General features: G+C 53.9%; 1 protein-coding gene across 2 annotated transcripts; it reads right to left on the bottom strand.

The window, feature by feature from the left end:
- Window positions 1-1,719: 1,719 nt before the first annotated feature.
- Window positions 1,720-24,105, bottom strand: CAD (carbamoyl-phosphate synthetase 2, aspartate transcarbamylase, and dihydroorotase). 2 transcript variants are annotated; one of them, XM_060116612.1, is made up of 45 exons: window positions 23,857-24,105; window positions 23,478-23,617; window positions 21,180-21,309; window positions 20,166-20,308; window positions 19,852-19,993; window positions 19,494-19,665; window positions 19,105-19,290; window positions 18,821-18,933; window positions 18,355-18,500; window positions 17,966-18,097; window positions 17,590-17,823; window positions 17,244-17,465; window positions 16,857-17,045; window positions 16,488-16,612; window positions 16,176-16,306; window positions 13,387-13,499; window positions 12,900-13,144; window positions 12,435-12,681; window positions 11,971-12,069; window positions 11,558-11,782; window positions 11,290-11,472; window positions 10,850-11,068; window positions 10,407-10,574; window positions 9,622-9,804; window positions 9,398-9,502; window positions 8,723-8,962; window positions 8,398-8,479; window positions 7,931-8,097; window positions 7,601-7,765; window positions 7,327-7,458; window positions 6,904-7,105; window positions 6,338-6,528; window positions 6,103-6,243; window positions 5,792-5,893; window positions 5,308-5,404; window positions 4,966-5,016; window positions 4,629-4,673; window positions 4,352-4,521; window positions 4,167-4,241; window positions 3,433-3,645; window positions 3,102-3,227; window positions 2,683-2,838; window positions 2,496-2,597; window positions 2,220-2,314; window positions 1,720-2,108 (listed from the first exon to the last, which is right to left on the bottom strand). In XM_060116612.1, the coding sequence occupies exons 1-45, from the start codon at window positions 23,936-23,938 to the stop codon at window positions 2,006-2,008; spliced, it is 6,729 nt and encodes a 2,242-aa protein (XP_059972595.1). In that variant the 5' UTR covers window positions 23,939-24,105; the 3' UTR covers window positions 1,720-2,005. The 2 variants fall into 2 exon arrangements, with proteins under 2 accessions (XP_059972595.1, XP_059972596.1); XM_060116613.1 differs by lacking the exon at window positions 4,966-5,016.

The following is a 24,105-nucleotide window of genomic DNA, read 5'->3' as shown; positions in this document are numbered from 1 at the left end:
GGAAAATAATCTCTGATTTGTTCGAATAGCGTAAGAAGGGTAACTGAAGTCCTAGAAAGGAGCTGAAGCGTTCTAGAAATGATACTCTCCTTTCCAACCAACCAGGTCCTCCGGGTACCTGAGGGAGAACTCGTCAGGATCCGGGGTTTGAAAAGCCTGGGAAGGACTAACATTAGGGGGATTGGAGACAGCTCAGCGACCCAGACGAACAGATGATGTTATACCTAGTCCCACCCTTCTTCCAACAGTGCCTGTGGTTATAAACTCCTATTTCTGTTGGAATCTACACCCAAACCTCTTGGTCTGGCTCATCAGACTCTCAATCCTGACAGTATGCCTAACGATACGGAGCAGAAATGTCCTGCTGGGTCTGGGTGTGTGTCCTCACCGTGCTGCACACACAGAACTACCACTCCTACGTTCAAGCTGGAAGGCAAGATTCTTCGCCCTCCTCCCAGCCACCTGGCACAGCTTGCCCCTTCCTCAGGAACCAGCCCGAACCCCAACCCCGTGGATCCTTCTGACACCAGGAGACCTCTGCTGGTCTCTTCTGAGAACCAGCTCCCCACACACAACTTAGACTTGTTCTCTGGTTGTTCAGGTTTGTGTGGCTTGTCTCTCCCACTGATTTTGAATGTCCTTAAAGCCTGAAGTAACTTTTTCCTTTTTAACAGAAAGGTGAGTTTGAAGTCAAGTGGTCCTGATATGTGAATCCTAGCGATGTGACTTTGGTTAAAAGCCACCTGGTAATCTTCTGTTTCGCGTCTGTAAAACGGTTGAACGTTTGGCATAGGATTAAGTATATGTGGAAAGTTCCTGCTCATGCTAAGTTTTCAAAAAACGAGTTCCATCTCCTTTTCCCATCCCTGCAACCTGCTAATAGCTAACAGCTCTTTGCACAAAGCAGGTTCTTCCTGAATGACGGTGGAGCAGTTTGGACCATCGTGTGCCAATTGTCTGTAGAAGTCGCTGGATGTCTCACCACCTAAGAGGCCTCAAAGCTGAGGATCAGAATTACCTTGTTCATCCTTATACTCCCACTGCACATGGTGCTTTGTACCCAGAGGGAGTAAGTTAGCCTGCTGGATCCAGAAATTTAACGCTGCTAAAGTTCATGAAATGGAAGAGCTCTGATCCACAGAAGCCCTAGTGTGCAAAGATACCTGAGCTACTCCACCTCAGCCCGCTAGCCCAGGGTTCCCAAGTGAAAGTGCTCCTCAGCCCCCCTTACCCTAGTCCAGGCTGAAAAGTCCAGTGAGGCAGGCTCCCAGGGATGGTAGGTAGGAGGGGCTCCTCCCAGTAATGGCAGCTGAACTCCAAGCAAGGTTTTGAGGATGCAGTGGCCACCTCAGCCACTGAGGAGAGGACTAACCAGAGGAGAGAAAAGGCCTATGGTATAACGAACACCACCAGCAGGACACAGATGCTCAGCCCTCCCTTCATGACTCATGCACCTGAATGGAGGAAGGAGGGCCGGACACGTATCAGTGTAGTGCAGGCCGCAGAGAGCACCAATAGAATGGCATGTTCCTGCCCAGAACCCCCAAGAGCCACCACTCTGAAAATGGGGGACCGGCTGCTCCCCTGGCCAGAACATGAGCCTGCCCGGCAAGGCTACCCTCGTATTTGGGAAGCTATTCTCGTTTTCTAGAAGAAAGCTCTGCCTATTACACTTAACATCCTCTGCTGAAGCCAGGATACATGCAAGGAAGCAAGAACCAGAGGCAGCTCAGCTGTTTTACTAAGTCAGTGGAAAAGTAACAGTACAGATTTCAGGTGCAATAAGGGAGACGGGGCCGATCGGGCCCCAGCATCTGAGGCCCCACCCCCATGCTAGACAGCTCCAGTCCAGTCCAGCGTCTGAAGCGCGGTCCGCATGTGTGTGCATATGAGCACATGACCTATCTGGACGCCCGAGAGCATCGACTAAGTGTGCTGCCTCCGTGGAGGGCACCGGATTCCATGCCCAGCAGCTGGGCCTGAGAAGAGGCTGAGGAGTCGGGCCCTAGAAGCGGCCGAGCACAGTGGCTAACAGAGCCATGCGGATGTACATGCCATTCTCCGCCTGCCGGAAGTAGGCTGCTCGGGGGTCCGAGTCCACCTCCACGCTGCAAGAGAAGGAAGAGTTACCACGTGGCCCAAGACAGCCTGAACAGGACTGAGTGCACTCCCAGAGCCAGACCCCCGCCCCCATATCCTCAATTTTGATGCCATGTCACCTTATCTCATTGACTCGGGGCATTGGGTGCATCACCACCATCTTCTTCTTGGCCCGGGTCATGATGTGGGGAGTGAGGATGAACTGGCCAAAGCACTGTGAGGCAGAGAGGGGCCCCGTTAGCACGTCCGGGCAGGGGTGGCTATGAGCCCACGAGCCTGGGTTCCACCCCCCCGCTCCTCGCACTCAGTTATCGCAAGCAAGGGACCCAGCTTTCCTGGCTGCTAGTCGGGATGCCCAGCAGCTCCAGCCCTGGCTTCTCAACCCTCGTGCTCACAGCTTCATACTCCTGGCTAGAACCGAAGCGCTCCTTCTGGATGCGGGTCATGTAGAGCACGTCAGTGTCGGGCAGTGCCTCCTCAATGCTCTCAAATTCCTCCTGGAGGGTGAGGCCCGGCCAGGGTGAGTGTGGTGCCAGCACTGACCGCCCAACCCAGGTCCCCCACGGGCTCCCAGGGCCTGACCTGCTTGGTTCCGCGGGACGCCACGAAAGCCCGCACGTTGGGGGGCATGTGCAGGCTGGGAGGCGCCACGTAGCGCAGGCTGACGCGATACTGGGTGAGCAGGCAGGCCAGTGAATGCACTGTGCGTCCGTGCTTCAGGTCCCCAACCATTGTGATCTGGGGAGGAAGCCGGTCACCAAGAGGGCCCCCAGACTGAGCACCCCCGCACCCCCACTTTAACACTTAATATCCTCACCACCTGCTCTCTCTACTGCAAAACAGAATTAGCTCTCAGTTTAGGAGGCACCTCTCGGCCTCAGGACCAGAATGTAGGCCTCAGAATGCGGGCAACATGCGCTGAAATGCAGAAACCACCCCCTCACTGTCCCCCTCTCCAGACCATCACCAGGCAGGCCTCCAACTCCTGCCACCACCCTCACCGTCATGCCGTTGACCGTCCCAAGCTCCTCCCGGATGGTGAAGATGTCCAGCAAGGCCTGGGTGGGATGCTCTCCGACCCCATCCCCGGCATTGATCACTGGCCTCCGGCAGTGCTTGGCTGCCAGCTGTGAACACGGGAACAAGGAAGGAGAATCCTGTCTTCTGCGTCTCAGGGACCCCCACTCCCTGCCGCAGCCCCACTCCTCCTGGGGTCCCCGCACCCATCTGGCCCGACTGAGACCTGCAGTCACAGGAAGTGTGGGCAGAAGGGCCCTCGTGTCCCTGGGTCCAGCCAAATCAATCCTGCCCCGGCACACAGGCTGGCCTCACCTCCACTGCTCCAGGCTGGGGGTGCCGCAGCACCACGACGTCGGCGTAGCAGCTCATGGTCTGCACCGAGTCAGCCAGGGATTCACCCTTCTGGACGGAGGACGTGGCTTCTGAGAAGCTGAGCACGGCGCCCCCCAGCCGGGCCATGGCCGCTGCAAAGGAGCTGCTGGTCCGCGTGCTCACCTCGAAGAACATGGAGGCCATCACCTTCCCCTGGGGGAGGCGGGAGTCATGTGTGCACACACGTGATCACCTTGGGGAGCGCATGGGCTGATGCCCGCCTCCCCAACTTACGCAAGAGGGGTGCTAGAACCCTGTCCCCCAAACCTTCCCATGACCTGTTGTAGCCTTGACATTTCCACCATAGTGTCACTCTGAGCTAAAGGTCTGCCTTCAAAAAGCCATTGTTAAGAGTCTGAACGAGACATTCATTCTCTGGGAGAGAAGGAAATACCCTAGGCTTCTCTCCCACGAATACATCAGCACCAACCAAGTGACCAGATTAGTGGGCCTGTGTGCTGGTGCTCAGGGCCTCGCAAGTCAGCTGAATACTGAGCGGAAGAGGGCAAACACGGGGGCGGCCTAGAGAAGCAGGACCTCCCAGAGTAGGGCTTACCTATGGAGGCTGTGGACTCACACGAGGGGACCTATGGCAGGGGAGGGAGACCCCTCTGACCACCGCACAGCCCTGCTGACACGGGTCTGGATCCCCAGCCCACAGCCCTGACCCTGACCTTGAGGATGTCGAGGCTCCGCTCCTTCTGCACCATCATGCGCAGCGTGTGTGCCACATTGAACAGGTGAGACATCTAAGAAAGATCCCAAGTCAGCTGGAAAGGCGGTGGCCCCCAAGGGCCCTAGCCCCGACTCTCCAGGTCCTCAAAGCTCTGGGTATCCCCCTCCTCCCTCCCCCAGGCACCTGATCCTTGGTGAACTGCTGGACAGACAGGATATGTTGGCCCACTAATGAGTGCAGCAGGGGTGAGGTCTGGGGGTGCAGCAGGCCAGGGGTCCCCAGGTTCTGGGGCGACGCCTGTCTAGGTACTGGTGGTGGAGGGTAGCAGATGCCATCAAGGGTTCCCATCAGCTCTGCAGAGTGAGGGACGGGGCAGAAGAGGCGGGTCAGAGGGTTCCCCCTACCCAGGCCAGATCAGAGAGGACCCCACGGTGAGCGCGTGTTCCGGGGCGTCTCTCACCTGGCTCAGCTGCCTTCCGGGAGGTCTTCTCCTTTGGCTCCTCAGCTACAAAGAGGGCAACAGGACAGATGTAAGCCTGTGGCTGAGGTGCGTGAAGAGCCCCCGCTTCCCCAGGACTCCGGATCACAGTGTCTGTGTTAAACCAACTCACACCAAAGTAGCTATAGCAGGTTAGGTGAGGGCAGGAAGGACCGGCAGCTCTGGGCACGGACACGTGATTTCCCACAGGGGCTGTTGTGTGTAATCAGTGGTGCCCTCCCGGGACCCTCCCAGTTGGCAAAAAGATCCTAGGCAGGGAGAACGGCCAGGCTCACACCAACCAACAACCTGGATTTACCCCACGCTCTGCTGCCCCATGGGATCCCAGCTCCCAGGCGGAGGAACACAGCTGCCCACAACAAAAAAGGGCCTGTGAGAAGAAGCTGTGGGATGCCTCCCTTATGCTGGGCGGGCTGATTTATGATTTAGGCAAAGGGGGGCACAGCAGGTCAGATGAGGGCAGCAGGAAGGACAAGGTAAGTGGACAGAGGTGAGGTGCTGGGGGGCGCTGGGACAGTTCCAAGGCCACCAAGCCCCCAACCTCAGCCCACCTGGGACACTGCGGGGGAGAGGAGCCCATCCCGACACGTCTCTAAGTCCAGGTGGCCCCACCCTCCACGTCATAGGACCTTCCTCTTACCTGGCAAACCTGGGTCAGAGGCTCGGTGGATTCGGGGCGGCAGGTGGAAGCGGCCATCGGGAAGCGCTGGGATGCCCCGGCGGGGCCTCTCTGGGGTCTGGAGAGACAACACTGGGTACTGACCTGACCCTCAAATTCAATCTCTCAAGAAAAGCCAAACTGCTCCCTGTCCGCTAGGATTCTACCTCCATCACGTCCCCTCAGTCCCGCCTCCCACTGGGCTGCCCTCAACAGGCGTGGGCCCACTGGCCTCTCTGAGATGTCTCTCTGCTTGGGTTAATAATGGGTTTGTGTTTCCTGTGGGAACACTCCTAAACTGAGAGCTAATTCTGTTTTGCAGTAGAGGGAGCAGGTGGTGAGGATATTAAGTGTTAAGTGATGAATGTTTCACCGCCCCGAACCACCAATGAAGATGCTTATGCTGTCAGCCCCGCCCCTGACTGTACCCCCAACCCCGCCCCCCAGCCCGAAGCAGTGCGCGTACCGTGTTTAGCTCACTGGCAGCGGGGGCCGAGGGCGTGAGCTGGGGAACCGCCCCCTGCGGCCACTTGCGTACATCCTGTCCGTAGCCCGGCGGCACCAGCACCTGCGGACAGAAGGCAGGGGTGGGCAAGTGAGCCAGACTGGGGTCCTAACGGGGTGGAAGCCAGCGAGAAGAAAAAAATGCCCCGGGGACCTGCACCCACCCGCACCCAGGGCAGTTGGACGGGTAGTGGGACCACAGAGATGTGCTGGGGTGGGAGGAGAATAGCACGAGCGGGTCACGACCGGCCCGGGCCCGGGCCACACACATACCTGCCCGTCAATGTAGGCAACCTCTCCTCGCAGGACCACACGGCGGACGGTGCCCTTCACCTTCTGCCCCTCAAAGGGTGTCCAGTGGGCCTTGGAGAAGGGCATGTGGTTGGGGACCGTCCATTCATGCTCCAGATCCACCTGCCAGAGTCACGGGTTATGCCGGGCACGGGCTGCAGCGTGGAACAGCTCCCAGGGCTGGGGAGCCCCCGGCCCCCGGCCCTCAACCCCGCACCTCCACATAGGTGTCCTCCTGGGGGGGCAGGTGGAAGATGCGCCGAGGGTTGTGGTGCAGTCGCTGCAGCAGGTCATCCAGGCTGAGCCGGCCCTCGCTCACTGCCGTCAGCAGTAGGGGCAACATGGTCTCCAGCCCCGGGAAGCCGGGGGGTGGCTGGGGCCCACACTTCTCCTCCACGGCATGGGGGGCTGGGAGAAGAGAGCATGACCCTCGGAACCAATCGCCTCCACACACGAGAGGTCACGCATGCCACCAGGATGGTGCCTCACTACCAACCCCAATGCTAATTTTTTCTGGGAATCAGAAGGTAGGGAAACTGGGACGGCTGTCATCTTTGGGGGCACACACCTTTCACCCACATTCTCTCATTTACAGTTTACTCATTTGCTCATTCGTTCTTTCAGTAAATATTTATCAAGCACCTATGACAGACCAGGAACTGTATTAGAGGCTGGGATCCTACCCAGATCAAGGCCCAATCTTCATGGAGCCCAAGGTCCTTGCCCGTGAGGATGGGGCACGAGCCCGCCTGGGCAGAGGGGGTTCGGCCTGGGCCCTCTCACCATGGTCGGAGGCAAAGCAGTCGATGACGGCCATGTTCTCCCATAGGGCTTCCACGTCCTGCCGGGAGCCAAGCTCAGGCCGAACCTCCCCCTTCCCGGGCCCCAGATGCTCCAGGTCATCGCGGCTCAGGAACAGATGGTGGGGCGCCACCTCACAGGTCACTGGCAGCCCCCGTGCCTTTGCAGCTTTAATCAGCAGGATCTGGGGGAGAGCAGGGAGACCTCGAGGAGGCCTCCCTCCAAGCCCCACCCTGCAAAGTCCCTGCAGCCCACCTCCCTCTCGGAAAGTCATGGGGCAGATGTGCTGGGTACGGGCTCCGGGCTCCCCTGCTCATGCCCTGCCCCTCTCCTGCCCCCCAAGGACTACCCTGATCACCTGAAGTTACTGGGAAAGCAACAGGGGCACCCCTGCTGGGCTCTCACCTCTTCCTTCCGCGCCACGTGACAGATGTGTACCGAGCGCTGGGTCAGCTGGGCCACCATGAGGACAGCGGCGACACTCTGCCGCTCTGCGTGGGCCACAATGGGGAGGTGGGACGGCCATGTCTCGAAGTGCTGGGGGCAGGAAGAACATTCTGGAACCGTGCAGAGCCCAAGCCCTCACGGAGCTCCTGACTCACTGCTGCCAGCCCACTGTGCGGGGCCCTCGAGCCGGGAGGTACTGGTTGGCTGCCTCCTCCCACCTGCCCACCCCTACCTCCATCCACTGGGCCACACTGTCCAGCCGCAGCTCAGAGAAGGTCTCGTTGAGGTAGAGCTTCAGCCCTGCAGCAGACCCAGCCACAGCACCCAGGGTCCCTGCGTTTTCCGACGAAGCTCCGAGGAATAAGGCATAGTCACAGCGGGCGGCGGCCTCTGCCAGCTGGAGAGGGTACATTTGAGATTAGGCCCCTCAGCAACGGTGCCAGCTTGGCACCCATGCGTGGCCTGGGCCCCTGGGGAGGGGCAGAGGGAGCAGGGTTCAGGGAGGTGGGGGAGGTTGGTGGGGGCATGTGGGTCACCAGGAAGCAGGAGAACAAGGGCTCACCTTCTGTGCCAGGGCCAGAGCAGGGGCATCGATGATGGGGGGCCGGGTATTAGGCATGGCACACACCATGGTGATGCCCCCGGCCAGGGCAGCCGCTGTGCCTGAAGCAAAGTCCTCCTTGTGTGTCCCCCCTGGTTCCCGCAGGTGCACGTGGATGTCAATCAATCCTGGGAGAACACGGAGGCGGCAGATTAGAGGAAGATTCCGAGACACGAAGGGCATCGAGGAGGTGAACTGGGGTGGCAGGAAAATAGGCAGCGACTGATACAAGTGAGAGGTGGTGAGGTTCGTCAAGGGCATCGTGGATAGAGGAATAAAGGAGCTTAGAGTGAGGAAGATTCTGGGCCCTCCCCACTCTGTACACTCCAGGGCAGAGTGGGCCCCACGGCCATCCTTTGCTGCACCCAGGGTCCATGCCAGCTTCTACCAGTGTCCAGAAGCCAGGTTCTCTCAAGAGATGCACTTACCAGGTAGCCGCACGAGCTTCTGGGAGGTCATGCAGTCAACATGCACCTTCAAAGGAGGAGCTGGCCCCATCTGTCCTAGGGCCTGCAAGGTGGAAACCACGGTCAGCTTTGACTTAAGGGCAGCCTGGGAGGTGCAGATAGGGATTGGGTTTTCCCATAAACCAGGCTTCTGCCTCTTTATACCCACCTTCTCTCTCTGCAGCCACAAAGCTTGATTAGCATGGCTGTTTCATACTGAGATTTCCCAGCCCCAGGGCACGCTCACTTCTTCCTCTTCCCCCACTGACACTGGCTGCCCCCTTCCCAGCACCCAGGTGTCAGTTACCTCCACAAACAGTTTGGTGCACTTGATATCAATGATGAGGGGCACGGAGAAGTCAGCGGCCAGGCGCCGGGTGCGGTAGCCCTTGGTGACGAAGGAAGAGAGACGCCGGCCCCCGGCCCCGCGCATGGACAGGTTAATCACTAGCTCGAAGTTTTTCTCAGCGAGCTGCTCCAGGATACTTCGCTGTGGTGGACTCTCTCCATTCACTGCTTCTTCAAAGTGCCAGTCCACAGCCGTTACCTGTGGCCCAGAGACAAGGTGGGGGCCAACCTGAGCCTGGCAGGGGCCAGGAAGGCCAACCTGAAGGGAGGAGAGGTGGCCCAGGAGCCCATGAGGAGGATGGGGACCAGGCTACCTCTCTTTGCTACAGGCAAAGCATTTTTCTTGACAAGAAAGGTATCTACACTATGGTTACCAAGGACTCTGCGGTATGAGCACACACATCACACAGAAAGATAAAATTCTGGTAGGAAACATGCCAAAATGTTAACAACGGTGGGGAGGTCAGGAGGGAATTCTTTTTTTCTCTTTGCTTCTCTGTAGGTTCTACTGCTCTACATGGAATATATAATTTGTACAATGACAAGAAAAGCAGGGGAACAGGGAGAGAATTCCTGGGTGCTCTCACACCCTTGGAGAGCGGGCAGCGTGGGGTGGGGCGGGAGCAGCCCATACCTTGACGCCGTGCTCTGTATAGAAGTCAGCAGTGCCCAGGCTGGCGTAGAGGCTGTAGCCCAGGCTCTCCAGCAGTCGCACCGTTGGGAGCAGCTCACTTTTGTTCTGAACCAAGAAGGAGGATGAGGCTGTGTTTCTCCCGTCTTCCACTTCAAGGTCAGCCCTGGCCCAGGGAGCCAAGGCCATCTGTCCCCCCATCTTCAGGCACCCCCCGGATTCTGTACCTTATAGCTGCCAATGGTCAGCAAGATGTTCTTCTTGGGGATCTTAAAGCCAGTGCTTAGCATGGCCTTGAGGTAGGCCTCACAGCGGCTCTCCCCAAAGCCAGCCACTTCCCCGGTACTGGTCATCTCCACACCCAGCACCACGTCAGCACCCGCCAGGCGGGAGAACGAGAACTGGGGCACCTGAGAGAGCAGGAGGCGAGTGAGGCCCAGGCGGGAGGGGCCCACATCCTGCACCGGGTGGGCGGGGCCTCAATCCCCTCCCTTGGCCTCCTCCAGACGGCGGGGTGAGCCTTCCTGTGTGGCTCCACGTGAACCCACCAATCATCGGCTGCTTCCCAAACATTCTCAGGCTCCACGAGGCTACTCCCTGGCCTTGGAACATTTCCTCAACAAGCTTGGCCAATCTCAAATCTCACAACCTGACCGTCCTCCAAGGCTCATTCCAAATACCACTTCTTTTCTTGGGCCTTCTTGAGGGTCACCACCCTCTCTGGAAGTCGCACCTCCTTTAGCATTTTGTTTTTATCTCTACTATGCAGGTTTATCACACACTGTTCTAGACACAAGCTGTTTTTGGACCCAACTGCTCTTGCCTCCCATCACTAGAGCGGAAGCTCCTAAGGGACAAAGACCATCTTATTGCCCTGACAGCCCAGGAAGGCGCTGCCCACAGGAGGTGCTTGGTTTATACGTCGACTGACATACAGCTTGTGCAGGAGATGAACTCCCTCCGCTATTTGCCTCCCCACTGACTGCTAACCTCAGGGTTCAATCCTCCTTACCTTTACCCCCACGACTCCAGAGCCAGTCATGAGCCCCACAGGATCCACTTCTTCCCCCATGATGACCCGTGTGGCCAAGGCTACTAGGTCCACACCCAGTGTCTTGGAGACGAAGGGGAAGGAGCGGGAGACACGCACGTTGCATTCAATGACTTTCAGCTGGTCGTCCTGGGCAGAGACGGATTGGTTGGGCCTTCCACAGGTGGGCTTGTGACACCATCCCAGTGACCCTGGCTCTTCCCCTCACTCATCATTCTGTGGGTCATCAACCCGGGACAGGGGGCAGGGTGACTGTTACAAACCCTGACAATACTGTGGGCTCGAGCTGTGACCCTGCCCCTCCAGCTTTCCTCCTCCAATGAGGGCTCCCTGGCACCAGGGCCGGCACAGAACAAGGAGGCACCACGGACCCCTGGTCCCTGCCTTTAGCCCCCTCTTACTACCTTGGCAATGAGCTGCAGATTGAAGGGTCCTGTGACCTGCAGCTCCTGGCCCACGGCGTGCACGATGGCTTTGATCCGCTCCAGGGTTTTGGCAGTGATGTCCTGCGGCGGGGTCACCAGCGTGGCATCACCTGAATGCACACCTGCGTTCTCCACGTGCTCGGAGATGGCGATGGCTGCCACCACACCATCACAGGCCACAGCGTCCACATCAATCTCCTAGTGGGGGGGGGGCGGGCGGCGTGCAGGGCAATGTGATGTAGAGCAAGGTCCATTTTCTTCTCCCGCTTGCCCCTGCAGGAAGCTTCCCTTCCTTTAAGAGCCCTGGCACAACCCATCCTATCCAGCCCCCTGTGCCTACAAACTTCTGTAGGACCAGAGAGGGGAGTTGCCTCCGAGGCTGGCAGCCTGCCTGCAGAGACTTGTCCGCAGCCTCCCACCTTGGCCTCCTGGATGAACTTGGAGATGACCACAGGGTGCTCCTTGGAGACAGCCGCCGCACTGCTCAGGAAGCGCTCCAGGTCCCCATCGGTGTAAGCCACGTTCATAGCAGCACCACTTAGCACATAGGAGGGGCGCACGACACAGGGGTACCCCACGGTCTGGCAGAACTGGCGAGCAGACTAAGGGCAAAGGGAGCTTAGCTGGGTTGCTCACACTCGCCTGTGACATCCTCCAGCCTCCAGCCCCCCGCAGGCCCCGGCCCACCTCCAGGTCGCTGAGCTCCCTCCACTGAGGCTGGCTGATACCGATGGTGTCCAGGAGCCGGGAGAACTTAAAACGGTTCTCAGCTGAGTCGATGGCTTCAGGGGACGTGCCCAGCACCCGGCACTGTTGCCGATGCAAAGCCATGGCCATGTTGTTGGGCAGCTGCCCACCCATGGACAGGATCACGCCTTCAGGATTCTCTAGCTCATAGATGTCCATCACCACCTACGGTGCAGAAGGAGAAACAGGTGGCGGTAGCAGACAGGTCAGGGGCCTGAGCCTTCTTGCTCGCCGCTCTTCATCCTTCACCCTCAAACCCCACAAACCCCACAAGTTCCAAAGAGTCTTAGGTCCGTCAGCCGCTCCTACTTGACTGGCCTCCCAGGCTAACAGGCAGCCTTCATCCGTCTCACCTCGAAAGAGATCTCATCGAAGTAGAGTCGGTCACACATGTCATAGTCGGTGCTGACTGTTTCTGGGTTGTAGTTCACCATGATGGTTTTATACCCCATCTGCGACAGCGAGGGGAAGGACAGTCAGCAATTAGATGGGAAGAAGAGCACCGAGAAAGTAAAGCCAAAGCAGCGCTTCAGAGAGGACCGCCTCAGCTGTCTCTGAAATTGCTGTACAGGACGGCTGCCTTGGGAGGGAAGCAAGACCAGCAATGAAGGTATCGGAAAAGCAGGTACAGAGTTCTGGAGAGGAACCACATGTGAGGCACAGGATGGCTTAAGGGGACCCCCCCAACCCAAAGCCCTGCGATAGATGTAAGGTGCAGCAATGACTAGAAAGTGCCAGGATTGAGTGTGGGTGGAAGGCAGCTGCCAAAGCTGATTAGAACAGCAGAGAAAACCGTATGAAAGACTAGCTCTTGGACCTTTCGGAGCTGCTGGATGCAGCCCACAGCACACCAGTCAAACTCGACGCTGGAGCCGATACGGTAGACGCCAGAGCCCAGGACCAGGACATGAGGCGTTCGAAAGCTGAGGTCATGGGTGGTGCCCCAGTATGTCAGGTACAAGTAATTTGTCTGGGCTGGCCATTCAGCTGCAACTGTATCAATCTGCTTCACCGCTGGGCAGATCCCCAGTTCCTGACGCAGCTTGCGAACAGCCAGCTCTGTGCTAAAGAAGAAGGGTCAGAAACATAGGCCCTGGGAGTGGGGTATGGACCAAGTAGAGGGCGGAGATCCCAGGTAGGGATCAGAGAGGAAAACTCCCAGGGATGAAGGTCAGAGGCCTCCAAGCTCCCCACACCCTCCCCCCCTCTGAGGGCCCCTCACTGGTACAAAGGTTCTCTGCCCGACACTTCTCAGCCAGAGGCCCTCCCCGCCATCCCTGACCTGAGAACTGCAAGGGCAATCTGCTTGTCTGAGAAACCGAGGCGCTTGGCCTGCTGCAGCAGGTGTAGGGGCAAAGACTGTCCACGATGTTGCTCTAGCAGCTGGGTGTGTGCTACGATCCGCTTCATTCGGTGCAAAAACCAGCGGTCGATGCGAGTAAGTTCATACAGGCGATCCACCGAGTAGCCAGCCCACAGGGCAGCTGCCACCACAAAGATGCGCTTGTCTGTTGGAGTCTCCAACTCCTAACGGGGAGAGGGGAGACAAGCTAAGCCTCCGTTTCCTCATCTGTAGAAACAAATCTAGTGATACGTCCTCATAATAATGAAAAATGAGAAATGAAGTCACCGAATTCTCAGCAAAGTGAAAACACAGCAAAGGTCCACAAGTGACTTGTGCCAGTATTACTGGTAACAAGCTCAGGGGCTGGGAACAGAGAAGCAGGGTCCATTCTGAGGGTACTGCCAGGGGAAGGGGAGCCACTTACCACATCACTGACAGGCTTGACTGTGTGATCAAAGCCCACGCAGTTCTCATCCACCATGCGCAGAGCCTTCTGGAAAGCTTCCTCAAAAGAACGCCCAATGCCCATGACCTCACCTGGAGGGATACCATGTGAGGACTGAGGGCCAGAGGGCAAAGGCAGCTGCAGGCATGCTGCCCAGAGTGTCTGTAGTTGTTTTGGTTTTTTTTTTTTGGCCTCAGCTTGTGGCATGCAGGATCTTAGTTGCCCAACCAGGGATCGAACCCGCACCCCCTGCAGTGGAAGCTTGGAGTCTTAACACCCCTGGATGGCCAGGGAAGTCCCCAGAATGTCTGTAGTTTACAGTCAAGTCCCACGGAGGTGTTTCATTGAGAATCTTACACTTGCACCTCTGACAACATTTCCATGTTTTGTGTTTATTAGTGAAATGAAACTAAAATGCCTAAAATGGGCATGTGGATACTGGAACATGTTGCAGTTTTATCACAGAGGCCCCACCCATCCCTGTTGGGTTATCCAGTTATTCGGTTTGCTTTATTCATATTGTGATGATACCATCTGGGATCTGGCTCATCCTTTAAAACTTTAAAAAAGTCTGGATAACAGGAAGATGATCCCATTACTCTATGAATCCATCCAGAGCTAATCACATTTACAACTATCACTTTAGAGTACTTCCTCCTGGACTTTTTTCAAATATGTTTTATACATGATTATAGTATACATACAACTTCTACCCTGCTTTTTCCCTCATGGTAAGCTTGTTCCCACATTCTATGTCACTTTATTACCAGCAGTTTAACTCCTGTGTGATTTACCATAATGTAACTGCTCACTTACTGTAAGACATTTAGCTTTGACGTGTTCATCGTTCTAAGTGAGGCTGTGATGTTTTCTGTGCTTTAGGTTATCTCCTTAGGATACATTTCCAGAAGTGCATGGGTAATAGGTAAGATAAATCTTCTGGCCCTTGATAAGTATTAGTGGCTTTATAGAAGTTTGCACTTTACAATACAAAGTATAAATTCAACTAATTTTCTAAGAAGTGTGTATAATCGTTTAAAACAATTTTTGCTAATAAGCAAAAATAATTATCTCATTTTAACTAGATTTCTAACTACTAAAAAGAGGGAACTTCCCCCACCCCCCAGCCCTGCTAATTGATTTCCTATTCTATAAAGTTTTGTTCATGTTTTCTGACAACTTACCCTAGGGTCTTCAAATATTCCTTACCAAATGTATTTTTCTGTTTACAATCCTAATATGTTTCTTAAAAAAAAATTTTAAAACGTCAAGATGCTACCAGTAATGTTAAGTAAGTGGATGAGTGAATTTGCTCAATTCCTTTGTAATGTGGTTATATTATAAAAGTTTTTATCTTGGGTAAAAGAGAAACCCAATGCACTAATACATGCAAGCCTAGAAAAATCCTGGAATCATATATATCCCCAAATTAATCTCTGTATGACAAGATTACAGGTGATTACTCTTCTTTGGTTAAACTATCTTTTCTAATTTCTCAATGATTCATGTATCTTACTTGTATATAATAAAAGTCATAGAAAGTTACCATGGCAGATCACACTCCAAGAACACTCAAATAGATGTAAGATACTTAAATGTCTCATCTAGGAATCAATCAATTTTTGATTGTCCTATTTTCAATCCACTTCTTTTAGCCACAATTTATGGCTTCATTCCCATGTTTATTGTAATTTTTACATAACAGAAATTCATCTCCGGAAAGAACAACTTGGCAGTCCTGTAAGATTTCTAAAAATTCTGATATCATATCTGAGCTTAGACTTCCGTGTTTAAAGGCTACTACTGCTCTTAATGGAAATTTGGAGCACAGTAAAATGCTCTTATCCTTAGCTGGTGGCACTTTGGTACATGCACATGCTTGTTTTAATGGAAATGCTTTGCAGGACAAACTAAGGCAATTTAAAGGGTCAGTATAAGGAAGCATACTAACTCAATCCCAGCAGGCTCTCCACTGCTTGGAGGCTGACCATCGTGCCCACTCACTATTCATTACTAAGTGTCCCTGTTTTTATGAAAAGGTGTCTGATGTCCTGCTCTGATCTTAGACATTGTATTAAAAAACATTTCATTTAGTGACCATGGCAGGAAGTGCCCAGAGAAGGAGATACGCTCAGCATGGCTGCCACTGCGCTGACTTGGCCTTAGAAGTGTTCACAGGAAAACAGCAGTCGTCATTTCCCTGAAGCAATCAGTATTTAAACAAGCATGGAGAACAAACTGTCACTGGTATTAACAGCCTAGTGACGAAGCCATGGGCAAAATGCCATGAAATGCTGTGCGTGGAGTTTCATGGAACTGGTCTCACCCATGACAGGCAACGTACTGTAAACAGAGGAACATATGCAACTAGCAACAGATCTAGTTTTCAGTTCTTGGCTCTGCCCTTTACTCAGGCACACACTTTCCTTCTGTGGGCACCCACTTACTCATTTGTAACATGAGAGAAATGAGATAGTCCAATGGCTATCACCCCACCCCAAGATTTCTGACATGCCATCTGGGGAGTGGAGGTGGCATGTGTATTCTGACAGATTTCCAGATGCCTCTGATTCCCGCCTCTGAGGAGGACTGCTATCTTAGTTGGAAATATCCCTATTAGTTCTGAGAAACCGTGTTCCCAAGAAGCTGCTCATAAAGGAGCTGAAAGATCATGCCGGGGAACTGACTCTATGACATTCTAGATCCTTGGGACATGTGGGACCCCATGAGGTGACCTGGGGAGGGGTCTCTTGGGATGTGTCTCTCACCAACACTCTTCATGCAGCTCCCGATCTTTGTGCTGACGCGGAGGAACTTGCTGAGGTCCCAGCGAGGAATCTTCACCACACAGTAATCCAGACTGGGTTCAAAGGCTGCTGTGCCCCCTGTCACTGAGTTCCTGGGAGCCATCAGGTGAGGGTGCCAGAAGGACAGAGCAGGAGATGTAAATGGTGAGCTTCCAGATAGTTCTCTCCATCCCACACATCCAGGCCAATGTCCTTTCCCCGTTCCCTGTCCCATAAACGTTTTTTTTAGCTTCCCACCGCCTGTCCTCCCTGATCTCTCCCCAACCCCTGCACCTGAGTTCAGGTAGAGGGATGCCCAAAGCCAGCTTGGCTGCCACATAGGCCAGTGGATAGCCCGTGGCCTTACTGGCCAGGGCGGAGCTGCGAGAGAGCCTGGCGTTCACTTCAATGATGTAATACTGCAAAGAGAGAGAACAGAGAAAGAGTTACCAGATAACTGGCCTAGAAGGCCTGCCTAGGAAAGGTCTCAGAAAGGCAGGAAAATAAAGCAGCATCCTCCAACCCAAGGCCCAACCCTACCGAAGATAATCCCAGCTTCTACTCCAGGTTCTGTAGGGTTAAAGGGCCTCTTGGCCTAAGGCCCCAAAATTACGGAAGGCGGTCCAACAGCTGTAGTATCAGCTCCACGGCCTAGAGTCTCACCTGCTCAGACTCAGGATTCAAGGCATACTGCACGTTGCACTCCCCAACAATTCCAAGGTGCTGAGTCACCTTGATGGCCGTCTGCCGCAGTAGCTGGTACTCCCTGTCATTCAGCGTCTGGCTTGGAGCCACCACTATGGACTCCCCAGTGTGGATGCCCAGTGGATCTAGGTTCTCCATGTTACACACCTGTGAAGGGAGAGTCCCAGAGTGGTCACTGCCAAAGGGAGTCAGGAGAGGTAGGAGGTTGCATCCCAGGGTCCTGTTGCCTCTGGAGATGCACCATCCTGGGTCTGAGGGACATCGAACTCTCAAAGGTATCCGCCGGACGCCGGCTCTTCCGAGAGCTCATACTGCCTGACGCTATGCCCCGCCTCCGGCACTCACCGTGACACAGTTGCCATACGTGTCTCTCACCACCTCATACTCAATCTCCTTCCATCCTTTCAGGGACTTGTCTACCAGCACTTGGCTGGTATGGGCAAAAGCTGGGGCCACGAGAGCAGAGAGCTCCTCTTTGTTAGACGCAAAGCCAGAGCCCAGGCCGCCCAGGGCAAAGGCTGCACGCACCAGCACGGGGTACCCCAGTCTCTCGGCAGCTGCCTGGGCCTGCAACGAGCAGAGATGAACAAACGATCAGGCCTTGACTGCGTGCCGCGCAGAGGGCTCCTGGACCCGGAGAGAATACGATGTCAAGGAAACGACACCCGTCCACCCCAACCATGCCTCGAACCTGCTCGAGAGAGTTTGCTGCCTCACTGGGGGCCACGTGCTCTCCGATCTCGGCCATCCTGGAGGCGAAGGCGCGCCGATCCTCGGTCAGCTCAATGGTCTCCACGGGTGTGCCCAGGACCCGGACCCCATACCGAGCGAGCACCCCAGCCTTGGTCAGCTCCACACCACAGTTCAGAGCTGTTTGGCCCCCAAAAGTCAGTAACACGCCATCTGGGCGCTCATTACGTATCACCTGAGGGAGGAGAGAGGAAATAATAGGCATTAAGACCCTGGGGTTAGGGAGTGGATCAAAGAAGTTGGAAAAACCCAGAGTGACACAGGATCCCCCTGCCCATGTGGGTCCCTTCCTCAGTCTAGCCTCACCCGAGTCATACCTGGGTTACGTAGTGAGGTGTTATCGGGAGGAAATAGACCTTGTCAGCCAGCCCCTGGGAGGTCTGCACGGTGGCAATGTTGGGGTTGATCAGCAACGTCTGGATGTTTTCCTCCTTCAGGGCCTTGATCGCCTAGGGGGACAAAAAGGGCATATCGGCCTCCAATGCAGAAGCAAGATTTTCAGTCTTAGACCAGTATTTCTCTTCCTCTTCTCCCCTCCCTGGACTCTCAGTCCCTAAAAACCCACTTCTGTTCCTCACCACCTCACCTTTCTGCACGTTCCCCAGATCTCCTGCGTCACTTCCTCCCTACAACGAATGCTCATGCCTCAGCCCTGTCTGCTCCTGGGGGCCACACACCCAGAGGGTCAGGGACGCACGTGCTTTACCTGAGAGCCTGAGTAGTCAAACTCTCCGGCTTGGCCAATGGAGAGGCCCCCTGAGCCCAGAATCAGAACCTTTCGTGGTGGGGGAAGCCCAGAGCCTGGGGTGGGAATCCCAGGAAGACAGAGGCGCTCAGCCAGCCGCTCTCGAACTACGGAGGCAAAGAAAGTCATAGAATGTTAGAGCTGAATGAGACCTGAGAGGTCATCTAGATTAAACCCTCAGTTTACACAAGAATCAAGAACAAGTCATGCCTCTAACGAGTGGCAGAGGCAGGACCAGAAGCCAGGACTTGTGATTCTGGGTTCCTTTGAATAGAAGCAGCATAAATGAATCATCTTGGCCTGACTGCCTTCCCACCCCTCCCGCCTAACCTCCCAAACACCTATCAGTTTCCCGAGACAGGTCCATCTTATGCCTCTCCTGGAGCCCATTCTTAGATCCACAACCCAGTTCTACTTGAGCGCTTACCTGTCTGGCCCCCAGGGTTCCTGGTGGTGGCTTCTTTCACAGTGTCCAGAAAAATATCAAAAAGAAGTTCCATATCTGAAGGGCCAGCTTGGTGCTCGGGGTGAAACTGGACACTGTTGAAGAGAGTGGATCACGAAAATTGCCATCATCAGCAGCAGCCTTGGAGGTAGGTAGTGGGAAAGAGGACGGGGGCCACTGCTGCGCTTTACTTTTTGATCTTCAAGTCCCAGTGGGCTTCAAAGCTGTACAGATCCAGTCATCATGCCAGCACCACCCAGGCTCACCTGAAGAAGGGCAGGCTCTCATGCACAATGCCTTCATTGGAGTGATCATTGGCGTTGGTGAAAAGAGGAAGCCAGCTTGCCGGCAGTGAGTCTGTTTCCACAGCAAACCCATGGTTCTGGGATGTTAGAAAGCAGCGCCCAGAGCCCACCAGCAAGCATGGCTGGTTATGGCCTCGGTTCCCGTATCTGGAGATGGAAGCGTACTGAGTCACAGGCCCCTTTCACCCTCCCTTCGCTACTGTACCAAACCCAGCTCCTGCTGATCTCACGAGTCTCACCAACCCCCACTCCTATTTCAACACTAATGAACACCAACTCTACTCCCACTCCCAAGACTCCCCACACCTCACGTCAGAGGTGCGGGCACTTCCTCTCCCCACAAGTCCCACCTCATCTTGTAAGTCTTGGCCCCAATGGCTAAGGCCAACAGCTGGTGTCCCAGGCAGATCCCAAAGACAGGTCGGGGGTTCGGTTCAGATAACACACGGCTCAGTGTGGATACCACGCTGGGATAGGAGGCGGGGTCGCCAGGGCCATTACTCAGAAAAAGACCCTCATACTCTGGAGTGGGCAGAAAAGATGATGTCAAGCCCCGTGGTTCAACTAGAGAGAAACACCACTAGAACAAAAGCCCTTAGCTCCACCTCCTTCCCTGCAGCTCATGTTGACGTTCAGCAACTGGACCAAGGGCCAGATCTTCCACCCATGCTGTTTGTCTGTGACCTTGTACAGACCTAAGCTACTCACCCTGACTGTCTAATGCGTGGTCCCAGGGTACCACAGTGACCTCTGCCCCACGCTGGCACAAGCATCGGATCTGATTGTACTTGAGGCCACAGTCCAAAGCAAGGATCCGAGGGGTACCCCCGGAATTGAATACCCGTGGAACCTGAGGAATACAGGGCGACGGTTGACAGCTGTGATTAGTACGTGTAATATGCACCCACCAACCCCCACCTTGGAGGCCTCTTCTGGTTCTCCTGCAAGTGTTCACCCCCCAGTATGGGCAGAATATAACTACTGTGCTTAGTCTGGAATACTCTCCCACTCTACCTCTGTACCTTAATGGAGACCTCCGGCACCAGGGCGCGGGCATTGGGGTCCAAGAAGGGCAGGGTTGAAGGCTCCGTCCCATCCTGGACCAGCTTTCCCAGCAGAGACCCTTGCTCTCGCAACTTCTTAGTCAGCTCCCGAGTGTCCACTCCTGCCCGAACAGCAGACTCTGAGAGATCACTCCCCCAACGCAGTCACACATGACGTCAGACTTCCATTTCAGAGCCTGAGTCACACACTGTGTGTGACTGTTCTATGGGCATCAAAAATTCCGGGCTATCCTGCTGGAAGTACCCTACCATGAAGTACTCCTGCCCCCAGTCATCACATATGAATTGATCCACCACTCCAGATCTGTTTACAGAAAATAATACCAAGGGACAAAAGAACACGCTAAGTGACAATACAGGAATGTAATCAATAAAAATGCAGACTGTGGGGTTCTCTAAAGGAAAATCAACTGTTTGTGTCAAATAGGTTACAAGGCCCAAAGAGTAAAGATTATCAACCAAGTGCAATGTACAGACCTTGTGTAGACCCAGACTGAAATAAACAAAGTTTTTAAAAATTCAGAAAATTGGAGAAATTTTAAACATTCCTATATATTTGATATTAAGGAATTACTGTCAATTTTTTAAAGGTTACGGTAATGTTACTGTGATCATGTTTTTACAAGGATTTTTTTTTCATAGCTATTGAACTATCTGTGGATGAAATGATATTGTGTCTGAGATTTGCTTCAAAATAATCTGGGAGTTGTAGTAGTGGTGATGAAATAAGTTTAGCCCTGAGCTGATGAAGCTGGGGATTCATTATCCTATTCCCTCTTTTTGCATGTTTAAAGTCTTCCATCTGAGTGAGAGCTCAGTTCCCTCCCCCAGCTCCAGCCCCCAGTCTAAAGCTTTCCAATCAGGTACACTGTACCACAGTCTTGGACTCAAGTCCCAGAGTCCACAGAGTCCTTGATTCTTTCCATCCAGGTATCTGTGCTCCACTCAGACACCCCTGTGCTTGCACCATACCTTGTAGGCCGGGTATGCCACGCTGTTGCAGCCACTCATGCAGGGTACGGGTGGCACTCCAGTGGCTGGGTGTGGGGCAGCACTCTCCTACCACCAGTCCTGCCACGTGGATCCCCGAGGACTCAAACCACTGTTGATGGGAGGAGGAGACTGTGAGGAGCCCAGGGCCACACACCTCCCTGCAGGGCCATGGACCCTGTACTCCAGCCACACTCAATGACGTGTCGTTCCTTTAACATGCCAAGCACCTCATGCTTTTGCCTTTTATCAGCAATGCTGTCCCCCGCATGAAACACTGAACACATGGGCCTGGGGTGCCTGATTAGTAATTGAAATGACATTTTCCTTTTCCCTTCCTTTTCTTCTATCCCCTTTTCCATGAAGTCACCCCCATTCTCACCCACTGCAGCTTGTGTCTCCTCCTTAGAGCTCACCTAAGTTCACTTTGTTTCTACTTGACTTGCTATTTCTATTGTATTACAAATGGGTCCAGATGTCTTCATCAGAGAACTATGAACTCAAGAGCAAGGTGCCTGACACGTGATAGTAGTCAGCGTTTACTGAGGGCCCACTTGGTGCCAGGCATTATAACAGATGCTGGGGGAGGAGCATGAGCATAAAAAAAGACAAGGTCCTGTCTTCAGAATGTTAATTTGCTACCTAGGGAACCAGAAAATTAACAAAGTAACATAGATAAAACAAGATCATAATCACAGGGTGTGATAAAAACGTACTGTAGAATAGGCAGGGGCACAATACCTTACTAAATAAAAACAAAGCTTCAGGGTGCAATACTAGGCATTATACCACCACCCCACCACCACCCCCCACTTCGTAAGGGATTATCATTAAAAAAAAAAGGTAATGTACGGCTTCCCTGGTGGCGCAGTGGTTAAGAATCCGCCTGCCAATGCAGGGGACAAGGGTTCGATCCCCGGTCCAGGAAGATCCCACGTGCTACGGAGCAACTAAGCCCGTGAGCCACAACTACTGAAGCCTGAGCGCCTAGAGCCCGTGCTCTGCAACAAGAGAAGCCACCACAATGAGAAGCCTGTGCACCGCAATGAAGAGTAGCCCCCGCTCACCGCAACTAGAGAAAGCCTGCACGCAACAACGAAGACCCAACACAGCCGAAAATAAAATAAATTAAAAAAAAATGCTACTCAATGTAAATTTGCTACTCTATAGGTAAGCGTATAATAACTAAGTAGAGAAACAGATTGTTTATCTAGGAGAAAGTGGCATATTTAAACTACATCTGCTTAATGATGGAAGGTTTAAAGAAAGATGAATGGGATCTGAAGGCTAGTTTGGCAGAACCCTCCACGGCTAGGTGTCTGCACACGGACAAGTACATTTACAGCATATGTGCTGCAGAAGCATCCGTGGTGGGCTGGTGGCTCCAGGGGCCTTACTCACCTTGGTTCTGTCAGGGCCTCAATTTTGCAACTGTATAAACTCAACTTTGACATGTATCTAGAGTTGACAAAGCTGAAGACTTAGGTCAATTAACCAAGATAGTGGATAATAAACTAGAATGCAGTAAATTTATACAGAATGCAGAGAATTTATGTGATGAGGAATGGTTCTTCCAGGAATATCAAGCACGTCTCTTTCCTAGAGTTTCCTTTCCCAAGTGTCAGGGTGATTGGGAAAGCATATTAAGAATTAAAGCCTCAGTAACCCTAGAATTAGGACAAAGTGAGTTTTGAGGAATACTGCACTGGAGGCTATGGTTACTCTACAATTAACTTGTGTTGATTTTTTTTTTTTTTATTACTTGAACTCTCAGAGGGCAACTTAGTTTCCAAATTCCAGACGAGGAGGAATAGGAGAAACCTCACTGAGAAGGAAACTGAGTTTCTTATCTACATGTAAGAACTCTACTGAAAAGTGGTAAAGAATGAGGCAAGGTAAGGAAAGCAGGTTTAGAAGATGATAATCAACTTCATTGGATTGGTAGGTGAACCGTGACCCACCATCACTGAGAAGGGTGTGACCCTAGTTTCCAGTCTCTTTCCCATTAATTTATGCACTCTTAAAGCACTGCTCCCATCACATCACTCTGCTGCTAAAAAATTTTCACTGGTTCCTTACTAGAGCCCAGACTCTTCGCCTTCGCCTCCAGCACTCTGTGCTTCTCAAGGTGTTACCTAACAAACCCTGCAGAGTGCTTATCTATCACTTCAGTGTGTACCTCTTTTCTCCAGAATGCCTAGCGGAATGTCAGTGTCTTCACTAACAGTTAACAATTACTGATTTGAAAAGGAATGTAGAGAAAGCATTGGATGTGGCTACCTTGCTGAGCCCGAACTCATCCACTTCATCTGGGGGAATGCCGTAGTTACCAATCAGAGGATATGTCAGCACTAAGATCTGTGCTTTGTAGGAAGGGTCAGTGAGGGCCTCGGGGTAGCCGACCATACCGGTTTGAAACACTGCAAGAAAGAGGCAGAGATGGGGCTTAGGCAGGGCACTCTTCGGAGCACTGCCCCGAGCCAGGAGAATGCCCCAGTGGAGGCTGCCCTGACCGTCAGGGATAAAAGGGGCCGGGCTGGGGGATGGCGGGGGAGGGGGTGTGCAGGCGGGAAAATGGCGGGGTCTGGGCAGGGCAGGCTGGGCAGAGAGGGGCAGCAGAGAGTGGGATGAGGTCGGCAGCCAGCCCGGACTTGCTTACCCACTTCCCCGGCAGTCGACACAGAGGCCCCAAAGGGCTGGCCCCGCAGGACCGACCCGTCCTCCAACACCAGGGCCGCCATGGGAGCGGAGCTCAGAGGCCGGGGTGATTACAGAGAAGCGGGGAACGCAGCAAGCCCCAGCGGATGCTAGAACCACGTGAGGACGGCGCGCCCGGATTCGGTCCACGTGGCTAGCCGCGCCGGTGTCTGGATCAAGGGCGGCGTGTAGCGCGCAGGAGCCCAGGCGC

The sequence above is a fragment of the Mesoplodon densirostris genome, chromosome 14, assembly GCF_025265405.1.
Source record: "Mesoplodon densirostris isolate mMesDen1 chromosome 14, mMesDen1 primary haplotype, whole genome shotgun sequence".
In the NCBI taxonomy this organism is placed as follows: Eukaryota; Metazoa; Chordata; class Mammalia; order Artiodactyla; family Ziphiidae; genus Mesoplodon; species Mesoplodon densirostris.
This window is presented reverse-complemented; position numbering and strand designations above follow the sequence as displayed.

Excerpts from the sequence above, each read along its gene's own strand:
- CAD (XM_060116612.1), bottom strand. The coding sequence starts at position 23,938 with ATGGCGGCCCTGGTGTTGGAGGACGGGTCGGTCCTGCGGGGCCAGCCC. Across the intron at positions 12,070-12,434 it reads GCATCCAGCAGCTCCGAAAG|ATGGGGTATAAAACCATCAT; the intron begins GTCCAAGAGCTA and ends TCGCTGTCGCAG. Across the intron at positions 7,106-7,326 it reads ACGTGGCGCGGAAGGAAGAG|ATCCTGCTGATTAAAGCTGC; the intron begins GTGAGAGCCCAG and ends GCTCTCCCCCAG.